Source organism: Nelumbo nucifera, chromosome 1 (assembly GCF_055504915.1).
Source record: "Nelumbo nucifera cultivar China Antique chromosome 1, China Antique-T2T, whole genome shotgun sequence".
NCBI lineage: Eukaryota > Viridiplantae > Streptophyta > Magnoliopsida > Proteales > Nelumbonaceae > Nelumbo > Nelumbo nucifera.
The window spans coordinates 122,956,282-122,975,075 of record NC_142649.1 but is presented as its reverse complement, the minus strand read 5'-3'; the positions used below and the strand labels follow the sequence as shown (position 1 = coordinate 122,975,075).

Sequence of the window (18,794 nt, the reverse complement as noted above, 5' to 3'; positions counted from 1 at the left end):
TCCAGGAGGTTGACTCCATCCACTTCATGCTCACTTCCAATCGTCTTCCCCATGCTCCAATCCTAAAAACACAATGGGTGGGAAAAAAAGGTCATTGAGCAATTGTGGGATTTTGTTAGAGAACTAATAGACAATAAATTTTTTTGTAGTTGGGGCACATATAAAACAGAGTCAAGAGAAAGGTTATTAGTGATTCTAACTTCACTTTAACCGGAGATTGGGGTCTGAGATCCATCTACAACAGTAATCTTGCCATTTCCTACAGTTAACTTATATGAGGTAAAATGTGAGTTATATGGGCACTGACCCTAGAGTCTACAATCCATGGACTAAAGGAGGTGGAACAAGCAAGTGTAGTACCTGTCTTGGCATTTGAACTAGATAGATTACTAAGTCCATAACCAAATGATGAGGACGCACCACCCTTCTCTAGCTGCAACAATATATTCCTGCATCATTACCAACTGTAGCCAAGTGAGCATTGCCCTTCTTCCCGATTTTGTACTTCTCCGGTTTTAGATGAGGATTGAGCTTCCAATACCTTTCTTTAGTGTGTCTTGGCATCTTGCAGTACTTTCAAATAACATCCTCGACCTTCTCTACAATGGGATGTTTGCTAGTATTTTGCTTGGGTCGAGATGACATAAAGGAAGAATGATCGCTCACAGAGGATTGCATCATGGCGGTTCTTCGGCTTTCTTCCCCTTGTACAAGAGAGTAAGCAATAGCAAGAGAAACAATGCCTACACTAAGAATGTGTCATCTGGAGAAATCAAACGTTGGGTTCAAGCCATCCAAAAAACCAAAGACTCTATTCTCCTCTATGTACTTCCGATACTGCTCACCATCTTCAGGGTCCTTCCAAACTAGAGCTTTCAAGTGATCCATTTCTTTCCAGATAGACTGTAGAGAAGAGAAATACATGCAACAAATCTCTCCCCTTGACACATACTGCAAGCTTCCCTCCAAAGTTGATACACTCTAGCAGTATTGCTAACTTGGGAATAAGTAGCAACTACCCTATCCCAGATATCCTTGGTAGATGGAAGAAACATGTAATTTCGAGCAATATGAGGTTGCATTGAGCAAATCAGACATGAAATAACAAGGGAGTGGTCTTGTTCCCACCTTGCGAATTCCAGGTCTTCAGGACTCAGCTTCACTTCCCTTCCTGTGATGAATCCCAATTTACCCCTCCCAATAATGGTAAGTTTGGTAGACTAAGACCACTCTAAAAAATTAGTTCCACCCAGCTTAATAGAAGTTATCATATCATTGGAAATATCTATAGTTCACGGGAGCAGACCGGGAACCATCTGAAAATCCATAGATGAATCCATATTCTAACAAGACACCTTTTCACCAATGAAAAAGGACCCCCAACACTTTAACCGAGGTTCCAGACCAAAAATCATGTTACCCCACAGTTAAGAACCAAAGGAAGACCCAAATAACTAGGTTGGCGGCAAAATAGAGGGAGAAAAAAATCTCCCAAAAATCACACAGCTCTTACAAAATTATGAGACCACTTCTCGTCAATCCCAAATTGAAAAACAACCTGAATGGTCTAGGTTTTACAGCAAAAAAAAAATCATCAAACTTGTTGTACATGGCTCGACATCAAATCTGGAATTTCCGCGATTTTTTCCTTGAAAAATCCACCAAAAATCATAGAAGTTTCATGTAACGACAAGAGTCATACCAAAATTTTTCTAAAACCAGGGTGAATCAAACTGTGTTGGTTTCATAGACTGCCACTGACACCTATACGAACTGCTGATGTCATCCGACGGTGGTCTAACGTCAGCAGTTCACCTTTGGGTAGGAGATCAACAAAAAACTAACTCCCAGATGCTTCTACCCGCTCTGATACCAAGTTACAAAAACACTAGGGTTTTAAGAGAGAGAAAGAAAGAAGAGAAGAAAAGAAGAAGAAGAAGAAGAGGAAGAAGAAAGGAAAATGTCGAGTGGTGTGTGAAGTTCACTGTTCACACCCTCAAAAGTTCACTTTATAATTGAAAATTAATAATTACAAGAAGGCCCCTATCTGGGTGCCCAAATACAGAGAGTATAAGAAAGGAGAACGTGACCAAAAACACCCCTGTCTAACCACTCTCAATAGAGTGTGGAGTCACCTAGTGGCCTCGGATGGCCGCGCTCCCAGCGTATGGACCACACCCAAGTCGTCCGAGCTCACCTACCTCCAGGCGGTCTTAAGTGTAAATAGGAGGTGAACCCCCCCCCCCACTGAGTCTACGATGACTGGGACGCGACCAACAAATCATCGACCTCCAAGCATAGCCCGTTGCCATCAAGGATGAGCTCCACCAAGTCAGAGAGAGCCAACCAAAGGCCTCGACCAGCCACATCCATCTGTCAGGGAGGATCGATCCCTTCACCTCGGACATCATCTCCGAGCTTCTCCCCCCACACTTCAAGGCACCGGTGTTGGAGATGTACGATGCAACCACCGACCCGGACGACCACCTGGAGAGTTTCAAGGCGCTCATGCTCCTTTATGGATACTATGATGCCCTGACGTGTCGGACTTTCCAAGCAACCTTCAAAGGGGCAGTCCGTCGATGGTTTTCCGGGCTCTCTCCTCGCTCTGTCGGTTTATGGGAGCAATTCGCCAGCCTCTTCCTCTTCAAGAACCCCCTATTTGGTAATGTTGTCCATTCATTCATCCTAATTAAATATCTTCTTAAAAGCAATTAAAACTATAGAATCATTATTTTTTGTGTGAAAACTCAAAATTTAAGACCCTAACATGGACTTGTTTGGACTTGCCTCGAGGGGCATGGCACAAAGGTGGCTCATAGAATTAGGAATGTAATATGTTACATTAGCTACTTGATTTAGTTGAGAAAAAAGAGATTGTGGGTTTTATATGCTTGAAAATGTTTTATATGTTTGATTTCATTTTTAAATTCTCATTTGAATATGCTTTACATATTATGTTTATGTATTTTAATTTTAGATAATAGGTTTTTTAAAACATTTATTTTAAAATTTATGTTTATATTTTTATTAATATTATGTTTTATAATTTTTTGATTTTTTGGTTGTTTTTTGAATTTTTTGACATTTTTTTTATTTTTTAGTTTTTTTTTAAATTGTGCGCCTTGCCTCGAAAGGCGCATGCCCCGCCTTGTACCGTGTGCCTCATGCGCAAAATGACCCTTGCGCCTTTCGCTTTTAAAACCCTGCCTCGGCCAAAAAGTCTAACCCCTGATCCCGGACAACGAGGGGGTCTGCGTTCATCATACCAAGACGATCCCCCTGAGGGATCATCCCCCTGATCAAAGCTCTACCAACCCCCTCGGTGTCGATAGAGTCCCCCTCACAGACATTCCACCTAGGGCGGAACATTCATGTGAGGAGTTCCCCCTCCTCGACTAGCTCTGACGAAGACGGAGGGGCAAATGAAGGCCCGGTTGCAAGCCCCTTTGCTGAAGGCCCCCTCGAAGCAACAGGGACCTCCTTCCTTCGCTCACCGCCCTCGGTCGGGCGGTCTTTGTGTTCTAACTTCTTCGCCAGAGGAGCATGAGGTGCCTCGGGTGGTCCCTTCTTGCCAGTCTCCTTCGGCCGATCCCCTTCCGTTGCTCTCTTACCTCGGTCACCCCCTCCACTAGTGGGGGCTTGAGGCTGAGACGTCCTCTCGGCAGGCCCGGGCCCCCTCTCAACACGCATGGGTGTCCCTTCGGCAGGCTTCCTCGACGTCTGCCCTCCCAACGTCCCCTCGGCTAGGGCCTTCTTCGCCAAAGCGCTCTCCAATAGCATTCTCTTTGTGTCCAGCGGCATCTCTGCAAAAAAGAGCAAGGAATCAGTACCTCCAAGTAAAGCAAAAGCCGACGTGTTAAACAGCCGACAACAGGACTTCTCCTACCGAGGTGAGCAGAGCTGAGACCTGCAAAAACCAAGGGAAGCTCCACCTCCACTACTAGCTTGGCCCGGAGCATCCCTAACACGAGTAGGTGGGATACCGCAGCGGTTTCATCATCCTGAAGTAAAGGCTTGGACTTCTCGGCGGACAGGTGCATCTCCCCCCAGCCTTACTTAAATGACCAACCCTCGGGACAAGAAACAAAGAAAAACTTGCTCTTCTAGTTGTGGACGGACGAAGGGTTGTCTATGGGTAAGCCTCTCTGAGGATGGAAGTAATATACACCGCCCTCAGTAGAATGTGCCCTCGGCATGAACATGGCTCGAAACACCTTCGGCATCAAGTCCACGTCCCGAAGTCGAGCCACCACCAACATGGTGATAATGGTCCTAAGGGCATTGGGGGCTAGTTGGCTAAGTGTAACCCCATACCACTTCAGCAGCTTGGAGATCAAAGGATAAAGGGGAAATCTGAGGCCGAACTCCAAAAATTGCTGGTAGACACAGATCTCCCCTCCTCCGGCGTCCACAGCCGATCACCAGTGTCGGGGACCCCAAGTCTATAGGACCAAGGGATGTAGTACCTTCTATCCAGGGACCTCACCTGGTCATAATCCAGAACACAATCGTGCTCCGAACGTGGTAGATGCCCAATGTTCACCCCTCGGGCAGCATACTCAACCACCATCCTCGGGTTGGGCTTGGGAACCTCTTCCCCCACTACCACCAGGGGGACCCCTTGGCCTCCCTAGGCATCACAAACACGGCGCTCTCACAGGGAGAGTCCTCGCCCCGTTGACTGCACTCGGTACCTCCGAGGGCAATCCTCTCCCTCAGCACCTCGACCTCTCGCCGCAGGGTTGGGGTCTCGGCTACTGAAGAGCCTCGGTCCGAGTTGGCAGGTGATGGGGTCTGGTAGGAGCTCGCCCCCGAGGGATCCAAGAGTTCATAGCACTCTAGGCCAAAATTGGAGTAAGACATGGCAGTGAGGTGTTTACCTAAGATGAGGACGAAGGTTGGAAAGTTTGAAGAAAAGCGAGTAAGCCGAGAACTCTACGAAGCAAAGGTCTCTTGAAGGCAAAGGCACTTGAAAGCAAATGGCAAGAAAATACGTGACTAAGGCCCTTATTTAAAGAAAAATGGATGGTCCAGATCACACCCAATCCAATGGCTGCGCAGCGACTGCCTCTACAGCCCCGTCTGCTGATCGACACGCGTCGCTCGCCTCAAGAAGATGAAATGACACCAAGCAAACTGACTGGTCCCATAGTTGTCAAGGCGACACCTAGGCAACAAGGTGCCCTTTGAGGCTCTCCTCGCCTAATCGCCAAGCAGTTTTCTACTTCCTACTATAAAATACTTTTTTTATTCATTCTTTTTTGAGATTATAATTATAAAATAGACATTATTAAACTAAAATAATCATTTTGTGTGTTTATATACTAATTTCATTTTATTATTTTCTTATTTATTAGGGTTTAATCAACACAAACATTGATAAATGCTGTATTGAACCCTCAAAGACTTAAAAACCTGAACCAATAAGTAAGGAATAACTTCAAATTTTATCTAATCAGCACATTCTTCTTCTTCTTCATCATCGTCGTCTTCTACTACTACCAATACTTTTTATTTTCTTTTTTACCTATAACAAAAATAAGGGTTCAACCCCTATATTTTTTGAATTTTATTTTCCTTCTTCCTTTTCTTCTCATCAATATGTTGATTTTCTATACTTTAATATGAAATTTATACTTTTCTTATGAATAATTATTGAAGAAATATGGCTATGGTACCTAGGGAACTACCCTAGGATCTATGTTTTTAACATAAAAAATCCATCGCCTGGGCACCCCTAGTCGCCTAGCCTCGCCTTAGCGCCTTGAAAACTATGACCAGTCCTCTCGCTACAACTCGCTAGTCCACTCAACCGTGCTAACCCAGTGAACGTGCGACCTGGCTCACCCGGACCCCGTCTCCCCTACGGTCGTGGGTACTACCCTAACTCATCAGTTCGGAGACCCGTGTGGCATATGACCCAGATCCGGCACCGAGACCCGTCTCCTCCACGGTTCACGGGCCGACAAGGACGAGTTCCACCCCGCAATCAGTTAAGTTAGCAGCTCGGGCACCCAAGTGCCCCGCCCTCGGCACCCACGACCGAAGTCGAGGCCTCCACGGACTTGCCTCCACACTAGCACAGAGATAGGGCAGGGGGGTAAGGTCTCCCCTTTCCCACTTACGGCAATGGCCTCAAAGCCAAGGCCAAGGCCTCCCAGCAGAAGGAGCCTCTACAACACCCCTTAGAGAAGGGAACGAAGCCAAGTCAACACCACCACAGGCCACGACACATCCAAAAGGTCCAATGGCGCCTCCCAATACAACCGACGCACTCCCTTCAGCCGAAGCCGAGGTCCTCAGCTTGGACCTCCACCACGGCCTCAGGAGTGGGGGCAAATGATGTAGGTGCAGATGGTCTCGTCCTATCATGGGCCTACATGTGTCAGGCGGCACAGTTCAGAGTGGACCCAATCAGGGCGGACTTTGCGGAGCCAATAGCGCGGAGTCACCTGGCGGACCACATCCAGACTGTCCGAGCTCACCTACCTGGCCTCAAGTATAAATATGAGGTGAACCCCCCCCCCCCAAGGTAAAGGGTTGGAACTTAAGCTCTCTAGCTAGCACTTGAGAACTCTTGCGGTCTCGTCTGAGTGTTTGCACCTCAGACCTCGTTCACCTAATACTCCTCCTAATACTAACTTGACCGTCGAAGTCTCCGCCTCGGGTTTTCACTCAGGGTCTCTGACATCCTCATCTTTGCAAGATCGACCTACTAGTCCTCGGCCACCTCGGACCTCAGACACTTTGGTCACCCTTCAGCTTAGGAGCAAATTGACAGTATTGTCCTCGGCCATCCCAACCATCAACAAGTTCCATATGTTTGCAACAATTCTTTAATTTCTATATCCAATAGTTAAATTTTCTGAAGCAATTTCTAGGAGGTGGGTTTGTCAAGCACATGCAGGTTGGCTTTCTTTTCCACAACTTAATTTTACTCAATTAATCTGTTATTTATCTTTCATTACTTCTATGTTTTTGTTTCTTATTTGTAATTTAGAGATTATCTGTTATGTTGTTTAAACGGGAAAATGAATTGCTTCATGATGTCTTTGGATTCGCACCCAAGGGAAAACAAAATCTTGTAGGCAATGAACTGCATTTGTCAAGCAGTGAGAAGGATGTTTTCACTATTAACCAACACTAAAAGCCACTAAAAGCTCCCATGGTGATGCAGAAGGATGTTTTCACTTTTGACCATTATTACTTTTTGATGCAACCTATCAGTGTAACATGGTGAATCAAGCAACCATTATTTATTAATGTTCATTGCGGACCCTAAATTAATATATATGCTATAAAGGTTTAAGGATTGAGACTTATGTTGGACAGATTTTGTATGCCCTTAGCTTCAATCAGTTTTAATGTACTTTTGATATTTAATATAAATAAATGAAGTACATGTATGATTCATGTTGTGTGGTATACTTCTGTAAAACCCTAAAACTTGACACTTAATGAGACTTGTATTGGTTTTAAATGTTTACAGCCGTTGGATAAGTCTGGGAAGATTTATCCTGCCAAGGCTGACACTGGTGTGCTGCCAACTGTTGGGGTGGCTTGTCTTAACCGCCAGACTTTTGGAGGCTCTCCCTTCTCTCCTCTTTTTCAGAAAGGGGGCTCTCCCTTCTCTCCTCTCTTCCCCACGTCCTCTCTCTTTCCCATTGCCTTCTCTAGACTTTTGGAGACTTGACCAACCTCTACAGCCTGACCATGGCATCAACACATTTTATTGTCAATGCTTAGATGGTTGATAAAGAGAATTAAATGGCATTCTTAGGACATTTTTTTACTTTTCAAATGTCACTAAACGGTGATTAACGCGCCATGCTGGTGGTGGCTCTGCTTCGGGACGTGGACTTCACCACTTTTTGACGGCATCAAACCTTAACAACATCAATATTTGAACTCGTTGTGAGTGCATATTAACAATTTATCTAGGGAGGTCGTATTATTTTGAATTTCTCATAAATTAACTGTTCATTATGCCAAATAAAGCGAAGGGGTGAAAAAAAAAAAAGTTATGGAAATGCCTCCCACCGGTGTCAGACTTGAAACACATTGTCGATCCATGTAAAACTGCTGCTGACTTGCATTTCTTTGTGATAATCTTCCATCTCAGTGCCTGTTTGGAGGGCTGAAGCACAGCGGCTTCTTTTCAAGGTGGTCCTACGAAATTAGCTTCCAAGCTATCTTTTGTGAAAAATCTCAACGCTCAATTTGGAAGGAGTATAAATACAAATATAGAGTGCAAAATCTTGTATTTTGTATTATTTTGTATGTATTTACACTCTACATATTTACATTTGTACTCCTTCCAAACTGAGCTTAAGTCTTCAAATCAGTTATCAGTTGATCATTTTTTCTGGGGTTATACACTTCAGCCTTTTCAGATGGTTTCAGAGCAACTGAACCGGCTTAGCTGAATGTTCAGCTTCAGCCCTCCCAAACAGGCCCTCAGGTCACCTGTCAACGCTTCACGCTTGATTATAAAGCCACCCAAGTCTACAAAAAGGAACTTCTAGAATCAGTGACTGAAGCCCATAAGGTGAGAGAGGTATCAAGGTTTACAATTTCGTTTTTATTGATTTCTCCATCTTTGAAATTTTTATGAGTTTGTACATTTGGAAATAGTGATAGATGGAGGAATCTATCACAATTTAGGGATACTCTAAGATACATTCAGAAAACTAATAAAAATTTTTGAAAGAATCAAATCATAAATTTTTCATCGTTTTAATACCTCTATGGTACTATACCAATTGTTTTAGCATTTTAGGTAGTTGGGAGGAGATTGGAATTAGGGGTGTCAATTGGACTGGATTTGGTCCAATCCGATCCAGTCCAATGTGAGTCCATTATAAATGGACCAGGTCCAATTCAATCTAATGAATGTTTTGGACCAATTTGGACTGGTCCAATTCAATGTCTGAATCATTCAATTTGTTCAAATTTATTTTGATTTAGATTGGTTTCAATCCAAACCCGGCCTATTGATATATATATTCTTATCTTATATCAATGGACCAGATATTGACTTAATCCAACCCAATTCAATATAAATTTGTTATGAACGGACCAAGTCCAATTCAATCTAATAAATATTTTGGACTGGATTAATCCAATCCAATATATCTTGTTGGTCCGTCCAATCCATCCAAATTGATTTTGGACTGGATGGGGTCCAATCCAAAATGGATCCATTGACACTCTTAACTAGAATGTAGGGGAAAAGGAGAACCTTCAAACTATATCTACATGCTAGATCCATTGTGAAATGCGTGCAGAAAACAAGCCCAGGAGAGAAAGCACAAACATTGGAGACAAGATTTAATAGTTAATAGTTGCCTATATCCACAGACAAAAAGCTGAGCACGGTGTGAGAGCCGTTTTGTGAGGACTGAACCCGGTCTCAGTTTCTCCTGCTAATTCCCAAAGCATAGGGTTTTTCTTCTCACAAACCCTAATTCGATCTCCAAGAAAATATAGACTCACCCCCTTGCCCCAGCCCCTCAGTCCCAACTTGTCTCCATGTTAATCTCACCCTCAAAATACAATACATTTACACAACATATGCCTGCCATTACATCCAACCACCATAAGGATGCAAACTAGTGAGCGTCCGCAAACATTGTTGGCTGACATAAACACAGACATGTGAATTAACAGTTCGACAATAACTGATTCAATCATTCACTAATTTTTTTATTAATTACTTATTTATTTTATCACTAATCAAATATACCCTATATCCTTTTGAAATTTAAATTGATATTGTAATTGACCATTATATATATATATATATATGGGGAGATCATGGTTTTCAAAATCGAGAACCGGTCATTTGATTGGTTCCATTTTCCCTTAAAACCATTGATTTTGGTCAGCAAACCACTGAACCAGCCAATTAATCGTTCGAACGATTTTGACCGTTTTCTAATTTTTTAAATTTTTTTAATTTTTGTCAGAACGGGCCGGCCGTTCGAGTCAAATGATAACCTAACCCCTGACCGGTTCAGTCACCAGTTCGTTTTTAAAAACCATGGGGAGATTAACTTGTGATCGGCAAATCCATCCCAAACCCGGAGATAATAACTCGTCTCCCTAGTCTGCGGTCGGACTGAAATTCTGACGAGAATGGATGTTGAATGGCCTATATTGTGGACACTTTGAGAAACAATATACATAGCTATCTCCTTTCTCTCTTTAACCCATGTTCCTTTGTTGACGACGCATTAGTCGCTTGCTTCCCGGGTGAATGAACAAGGCATGGCCGCAGAAGAACGATGGTGAAGATAGATGGATAACTACTGCGACTAGTTTCACTTCATTTTTGGTGTCGGGATTTTTCTTTTTGTTTTCCTCTGAGAGGTTCACACTCTATTAACCATCATGCGTTAAATCAAACGACTTCCCAAAATAATGCATGTATCAGGTGTCAAAGGAAAATAGAAGCTCCATATAAGGAGCTTTCCTACTGGATTGTCGTCTTCTTTTTGGTGCAATGGCAGACAGGGAGAAAAGAAAAGGAAAATAAATGTTAACCAAAAAAAAGAACAGAAAACAGAATAGGTACAGTCAAAGAGTTGGTACCTTAAAATAATTATCACTTGTCTAGTTGAATAAAGATTCATTGCCTCAACATTATGCACAAAAAAAAAAGAAAAAGAAAAAGAAAAACAGGAAGACTGAAAGAAAAGCAGTCTCCCATTACATCCATATAACTCGTAATATGTATGTGCCCCAGCATAAAAGTAGTTAACCTATCAGCTAATCATAACGAATTAATTTCAGAAACTATATCTCGAACAAAAAAATAGGTGACCCAGGATTCAAGGAACATGGAAATATCTCATTTTCTTGAACAATGAGTTCGATGAAAGAAAGTCTATGGTCCTCATGGGAGTATATTTAATTCTTTTAAATTTGTTATTGTAGAATCCATGCTTGCCCATCTGGTTTTTATACTTATCAAAAACGTTCTTGCCGTGTTTATTTTATGTTCAAAGTCCTATTTGGGATTCTGGATTAGGCTTCTGTATTTTTCCTGCATTTTGGTTGGGTTTCTCCTTCTAGAAGCAAAACCTATGAGTTCAAAATTGTCTGTCCTTTGGATGGATGGACTTGTTAGATAATGGAAGTTACCATCCAGAGCTGCTCACTTCTTTGATCAATACCACCCAATGGATTTATGAAAATTGATGTGGACCTACCTATAGGGGCATTGCATAATTTGTTGGCTTCTGAACGCATTATCTTCACTTGGTATTATGGTGACAAGCTATCTTCATCTGAGCTTCCACTCTGTCTTGTACTATACCTGTTAAGAACCGGTAGTGAAGCACTAGCAGATATCCGAAATGTTCTAGCTGAACCCACCTTTGCTCTCTGCTGTATCTTTCCCACTTCTCTGCATACCTGGTCCAAAACCAATAAGAAATCTCTTACGATCACAAAAATTCTGAAAGGATGGGCTTCCTCCCTTGCTGCATCTCCATGAAAATATTCTGTGACCTCTTTCACAAGGCCTAGAGCCTTCCTTTCATCACCCTTGACTCTAAGGATCTCCTCTTCAGCCTCCTTAAGAAATAATTTCATTGCTTCAAAGAAGTTGCCCTGTTTATTTGATTTCTCATATTGCAAAACCGACCTGACTTTCTCAAGCCCCATCTCAAGTTTTGACAAGTAACTGCTTAGTACATCTGAGTCCATCCCTGCTGCCTTTTTGACATTTTCAAGCTCTCTGCTCAGTCCGGCCACAACATTTAAACCTTGCTTCCTGAAATCCTCCTCCTTTGCTTTCTGGTCCAGTTTATTAGGAAGATTCTCCGGTGCAGGATCAGAATGCGTGCCTTCAGACCTGATAATCTCTTGCACTACAAAGTGGAGCAATGTTGTCTTCCCATCAACACCTTTTACATCTACTAGTTTTAAGAGTGTGTCCAGCTTAAAAGCTCTAGCATCACCACGGTTGGTGCCAACATTCATCCGGTTCCCTGTTCTGAGAACAGCTTCCAGGAGTTTGAGGAATAGCCGGCTGTTCTTCAAGTCTTCACATGCTGCCTGCCAAGTGTCATGGATGATGAGATTCATTTCACACATGAAAACTGCTATTCAGATTTCTACCTAGCACAAATAATTTAGGGGTTTTCACATACAATACCTCCAAGGTTTCAAAAGACTTCCTCAGGTACTTCACTTCTGTATCAAAATTGGCCCTGTATAACATTGCTTCAATTCTTTTAAAGGCAAAAGGTATATCTAGCACTGCTTTGAGAAATCTCTCTGCAGAACCTAGTTTTGACATGTCACCATTATGGTTTTTCAATTTTAGTTCTTCTTGCTTGGTTGGGGCCATTTTCACCAGAGTTTCTAAAAGTTCAACACCCAAACCGTCAGGATTACCTGTTTCACAAGAACATATGTTATATGCACTGCAAAATGACAAGAAGCTGGATATACAATAGTCTGTAAAGACGAAGTAACAAGAAAAGCATTAATAATATCTCTTTATGCAATTTACATTTTGAATGTATTGGTAATGCCAGCTTAATTAAGTAGAGTGAAATGAGTGGACTTCAGCAATATTGGGGTTTTGTATAGACTACAAATTATGGTGCTTGGTTATGCCAATTGAGACTTGATTCTTTTAGTCCACAGCACATATTTTTACTGCTGACACTTAACAGAGAAGAAAAGTGATTATAAGAAAACAAGCTGAATTGAAGAAATTGTTATTTCAGATTACTCCATTGTCAGTTGTTTATGGTGAATAACTTACCAGCTTCTTCTTACACTCTATGTTCCCCAACTGCAAGTAGTTTATATTAGCTAGAACCCTAGGAATGCTATAGCACAAATATGGTTGTGATTGGTTCAGTTGGATTCTCGTATTTATGCTAACTGGGGTATCAATCTAGACAACTTAAGCTAGTCATTCTGAATTTGAATGCACCATGACCATCATCTTAAACAACTCCAGTATAAGTTGTGATTGACAATCTTGTGTGCTTTCCCGACCCATAAGTTGCATCTGGTTTTACAAGTTCCTAGTATGGGCATTGGTACAATTTGTATAACCTTGACCCAGGTCTTAGACACTACTTCTTGTAGATGGAACATAGGAGACGTTGGGGCTATGATTTCAGAAGAATGGATGCCTACTTCTATGGGTGAATCTCTATGGTAAATAAAACAGAAAACAATCATACATCCCTGTGTTCCTTCTACAGGTGATTATTGTAAGACACAATCGTCAGAACTGTATCACCGAACAGACACAGAAGAGAACCAGAAAACTTACCATCTAAAAGTGCTTCGGTTACCTCATCCCTTGTTACATTCAATGCTCTCAAAAGTATAGCTATGTTCTGTGACTTTTTGGGGTCCAAAATCCTGTTCTCCTGTTCAATACGAGGGAGAACAGTTCTTCTATTTGCTTCTTTCTGAACCACATTTGTTGAATTGCAGCCAAAAAGAGTCTCTATCATGTCTTCATTCAATCTGCAAATAAGTAACATGGTATTCAAGATTGAAGACTGTGTAGCAGGGGAACAGGACCGAGTCAGAAATTCTTAACATTCTACTTACTGAAACGAACTTGAGTTTAGCCGGTCCCACACCATGGCTCGATCTGAAGTTGCTCGTACTTTGTCCCAATGCAACGGCTTCAACCTGGGCTTTGCTCCATCTAAATCATCTCCTGAATCGAGATGCTTTGAAGAATTGCCACCTTGATTAATTTCCGAATTCGATACTGGTATCTTGGTCCCACTAGCAGCATTTAAAATTGGCATCTCAGATTGAGGCCTCGGTAATGCTTGGACGGGCTTCGGCGGGATCTTTGTTTCTGTAGGTCTTTCCTTTCCGAGTACTGCGGGTGGTGGAGGTGGTGGGGGAGGAGGAGGGATTTCAGACGACTTCGGGGGTGGATCGTTTATTGAGTGAGGAAGCACCAAATTCGGTGGTGAAGGTGGGGATGGAAATTTCGCCCTCCTCTTGGGAGGTGAGGGTGTTCTAGGTTGACTATTTTGGACTTGGTACAGTTGACGGCCTTTAGGTGGTAGTGGAGGAGGTGGTGGTGGTGGCGGTGGTGGCGGTGGTGGTGGTGGTGGTTGTGCTGCTCCTGCTACAGGTGACCTTGATACACAGACATGTTTGTCATCAGGAGGGGACACTGAAAAACGTGATTTTGGAGAAGACCTCCAAGAAGGAGATGTGGAACTAGTGGCACTACTCATGATGCCTTTGGCAATTGTGGCCAGAGTGGTGGCTGTGGGAAGAGTTTGACGTGTAACAGATGTGCAGGGACTTCCACTATTCCCAACAGATGAGCCCTGGGGAGTGTAGAACGACTCCTCATCAGGCCACATAGCAGTAGGGGACGAACTTCTCTGTGGAGCCCTAGGCAACGGCGGCAGAGGCTGAAGCTCGGGGCTCGGACGGTGCAGCTCCGACCGACTGACCGAGCTTAGTTTGTGATAAGGGGAAGCGATTGCTTTATTGGATCGGCTGCTTCCTCTCCTATTCGAAGGTTCCATGGTCCCCAGGTAGAGAAAGTCCGAGGAAGGGACTCCTGATTCCTGTAGAAACCGTTGGGAATTCCCTCCAACGAGCTTCTGAGATTCAATTGTGTGTTTCCCGCACTGTCTGTAAAGGAAGAACGCCAATGCGGAGAGCATGCCCAATGTGACAATCCCGACGGAAATTCCAACGGCAACCATCTTGGTTGGACTGGCTTGCTGTGCTGCTGGAGTTGTAACAGGGGTGGAGGCATTGTTGGCTGGAGGAGACGGAGTGGTGGTCTGGGTCTGATCTGGGGTTGGTCCAGTGGGTACCTCTGGGAAGAAGGGCTGGTCTGGGTTTGGAAAAACCGAGCTTCCGGATGGAGCGGGCGGTGGCTCTGCGGCCGGTGGAGTGGAGTCAACCGGAAACAAGGGCTGGTGTAGAATCCTTCTGTGACCATCATTGGTGCTCAAAATTTGACTTCTGGGTATTATCCCACTTGAATTTGATGGGATAATTGTGGAAGATAGAGCCAAAAACACAAAAAACAAGAGGTCTACATAAGGAAATTTCACCTCCATGGCTGTTCTTCGTTGACGTTTCTGGTTTTCCTTTTTTCCTCTCTCTGTCGTCTGTTTTTGCGTTCGTTACTTCGTTGGCCGAGACAGTGAGAGGAGGAGAAGAAGCTTCTTTAGACGGTAAGGTGTAGATGCTTGCTTGAGCTTGACCGACGGCAGGAAGATCCCCATTTTTTTCTACGATTTAGTGTTTTTTTTAAGAGAAATGCTTTATAAATGGCAGATGGCAGTGAGAATCTACTTTTGCCGCTTTTCCGGGGTGTTGATCATTCTATTGGGATTTGGGACTCACAGTTTGTAACTTTATACCCATAAAACTCCAGTGGCGAAAAGATCAATGACGAGATTTTTCTTCCTTTTTTTTATATTTTTGTAGAAGGGATGAGATGTATCACTCGATTCCTTTCTTCTGAGTTCCGACTTCTGCCGTGAGCAAGAAGATCGAATTTTAAAATTTCCTTGTTTGGGGCACTTGGCTCAGTTAATTCAAAGTGGGTTTGTTTTAACTTTAAATATATTGATTAAATAAAACAATCATGCTGTATATGTATAAATAGTAATAAACACAGTGCATTCGAATAGTCTAAAGAGGAATTTAAAAACAGGGAAAACCGATTCAGCAATACATTGCATCCGTAGAAGTCAACGTCCGATTAAATCAACCACTGCCTCCGGAATCAGAATTCAGAAGAAGGGACGACGGATGAGCCATTCACCTCATCTCAACCTTGGTGGTGGTGGTGGTGGACAAATGTTGGATCTTTTTCCCGACAAACATTAATAGATCATTTGTTGAGTGAATCTGTCCAGAACTACTTTTGGTTTTGGGGATGATGTGACTTGTTTGTTAAATTAATCGGACAAGTACGGATACACCCACCAATTTGCCTACTTCTGCACTCTCTAGAGACTAGAATCGAGACTCTCTCTCTCTCTCTGTTGCATCGTCTGAGAGCATTTTCTCTTAGCTTGCTTTTCTATCGTGTAACTTTTCCTTTTGTACAATTTTAATTACTTCACCTATCTGCTCCTTGACGTACGGTACACCTAAGCCGCACCCTTGGGCATTTGAGATATCTTTCCCAGTTGGAACGGCAACTTTCATGGAATCAGAACACAACAACAACTGTCGGCCCGGTCTCCAAATAGTGAGTGAGCCCAAAGGATCAGAATCGGATGGGCTGAGCTGAGCTGAAGATAGGGTTGCGGCCTTAAATCCGAAAGCAGCAAATTGATTCATTGTTGATTATGAAGATTGAAGGGATTGCTGAGCTCATAATGATCAGTCACCTGGATTCTTGTTTTTGTTTTTGCATGCATGAGTTCTCTCAGTTAGTCAACAATTGGAGTTTGCTGTATTTTAATTTTTCTATATATAATTGAAGATGGTTGCCAAATTTCCAGAAATCCCAACTCCCAAGTGGTGATGACGTTTAGTTTGGGAACCTGTGGGCCACCATGACAGCATTTTACAAGTGTCGAACTCAATCGGGATCCTCTCAACGAACCAACCATTCAATTCCTTCTCATTTTCTCTCTTTTGCTGTTTTGTTTTTCCAACTCAAGTACTGTAGTCCGTTGGACAAATTGTTGTTTTTTCCCCTCTTGTCCAACATATGGGCTTAGCTCACGTAGTCACGTTGATTGCTGACATAATTGATGGCCCTGCTGAGATGGGGGGGGGGCGTCAGTAGGATGCACTGGACCACTCGTGTGAGGTGTGATCTGAGGAGGCCAGAAAAATCTACTTATTACTCTCTGCAACTACTCCAAGAGACATAGACATACGCACATCCGCTGCAACCCTCAATGAACACGCGGATACAGTTTATGTTTCATTGGGGATTACAAGTCGGTGCTACAACCACGGTCGTAGCAGATGTGAACTCCAGGCAAAAACCAATAATTCCAAACGTGGTGGTGAAAATGAGAGCTGCCATCTGCTCATAATAAAATATTTTTTTCAATATGGTCTGTGGTAAGATATTGTTGGAACGTGTTGAAAAAAATATATATATTGTGCGGGGCAATTCGTTCATTATATCTAAGGTATGTTAATTTACAAAACTAAAATATCTGCTGGAGTAGCTCAGTTGGTTAAAGCGTGTGGCTGTTAACCACAAGGTCGAAGGTTCAAACCCTTTCTCTGGTGCTTTTAACTAATTCGAGAAAGTGAATCCTGACTCCTGAGCGAGTAAATTTGGTTATTGGTTCTAACCAGCAGCGGCGATCATCTTATCTGCGTTAGGTGAGAGAAGGAAAAGAGGGGAAATAAACAGGAACCGACATGGGGTGTTAAAAAGTTAAATTGTAATTTCATATTAAAAAACCAATAAAAGTAAGAAATAGAAATATAATTTGTTAATTAACTGAGAAGAGCAAGACTATTAACTCATCGTTTCGTCCAGGTACTTGAAAATGAGCTGTCCCAGGTAACATGCATATGATATAAGAGTGATTTGAGTTTGAACTTACAATATAATCAGTATCACATGGAGAATATCTCATCTTGTAGGTGGAGATGTTCTCAATTAAATGTGGGTAGAATTTTGGTGGACAGGAGATCCAGAGTTTTGTTTCAAATTTGACAGTCTTATTTGTTTATTTTTTCTTATTTTTTTGGATAATTTGTTGTCTTGTTTCTTTGTGAAAAGCAAGAAAAGAAGCTAGATGTAGTCCCAATACAAGAGAGAATTGAGCGCAAGTGGAAAGTGGTGTCATCAATTTTTGAGATGCAAAATTTGCACCGTTAATGAATTTTTTTTTTTTGATAATCATTAATGAGTATAAATGAGAAAGTAGATTAAAAAATATAATATTTTTTGTCATGATTACAAATAAATGGATGCAAAAAACTACGTGTAAGGGCAGTGCAAACAAAGGTGAAGTCGTGAAAGGGCCACGTTTGCTTTTACCGTGGGGCCTACGTGTAAGGGCAGTCCCACCTTATGTATCTAGGTAAGTGTTTCTCAAGAAAAATTTATTTAGGCAAATGCATCATTTATATTCTTTTATTTTTCATGTAAATAAGACAATGATCATTTTATCCACCTAGGAGATGGATAGGAAAATAAATTTTCCCTAATTCCTAAATAAATCTGAAAAAAAAATATAAGTTTCTTCATGGGAATCAAAATCCCATTAACCAAATTCTCCCTTTTAAAATCCAAAAAAATAACACCCTCAATTTGAATAGAATGCAAATACATACAAAATAATATAAAATATTAAAATAAAATCACAACTCAATCACAATACTCCTTCCAAACTGAAACTTATTGTCCCCAAAACCAACGCAATCACAACGTGCCAAACCATGTGTCAGATTGGAGACTAGGGAGATCTAGTTGTAGTTCCGTCATCCCCGAGTCTGGTAACCTCGTCAATGCCCTCCTTACTATAGTAATTTATTTGAATCTGACTCCCAGCAATTTGTGAAGGCGATAGCTGGTATTATCATGAGAATGGATCCACTGTGTAACGCCTTATAGTCATATCCGTGGAAAGATCAAGTTAAGTTGGAAATTGTCCAAAATTCATCATTACTTTTTAATGAATTTTCTTAAACTCAACATAATTTTTCAAAACGTCCGAAGCTCACTGACACAGTGTGATATTGGTAACTTGACTAACAGGCATCATTAATTTACTATTTTATCCTTCGAATATATTCTCTCTGTCTTACCTAAAGTCAGATACAAGCTTCAC

At 42.2% G+C, this 18,794-nt stretch overlaps 1 protein-coding gene and 1 non-coding gene across 2 annotated transcripts; one reads left to right on the top strand and one right to left on the bottom strand.

Annotated features, from left to right (window-relative positions):
- Positions 1-10,562: 10,562 nt before the first annotated feature.
- LOC104590639 (formin-like protein 6) lies at positions 10,563-15,695 on the bottom strand. Its single transcript, XM_010249357.3, has 4 exons — positions 13,594-15,695; positions 13,307-13,506; positions 12,167-12,408; positions 10,563-12,066 (listed from the first exon to the last, which is right to left on the bottom strand). Exons 1-4 carry the CDS (start codon positions 15,087-15,089, stop codon positions 11,272-11,274), a joined length of 2,733 nt encoding a protein of 910 aa, XP_010247659.1. The 5' UTR covers positions 15,090-15,695; the 3' UTR covers positions 10,563-11,271.
- A 1,469-nt stretch (positions 15,696-17,164) lies between these two features.
- Positions 17,165-17,238, top strand: TRNAN-GUU (transfer RNA asparagine (anticodon GUU)). The gene has a single exon. It is a non-coding gene; the product is annotated as a tRNA-Asn (tRNA).
- Positions 17,239-18,794: the final 1,556 nt, after the last annotated feature.

Coding starts and splice junctions, on each gene's coding strand:
- LOC104590639 (XM_010249357.3), bottom strand. CDS start 15,089: ATGGAGGTGAAATTTCCTTATGTAGACCTCTTGTTTTTTGTGTTTTTG. Junction 13,507..13,593: donor CTAAACTCAAGTTCGTTTCA/GTAAGTAGAATG, acceptor ACTTATTTGCAG/ATTGAATGAAGACATGATAG. Junction 12,409..13,306: donor AACCGAAGCACTTTTAGATG/GTAAGTTTTCTG, acceptor CTTGTGAAACAG/GTAATCCTGACGGTTTGGGT.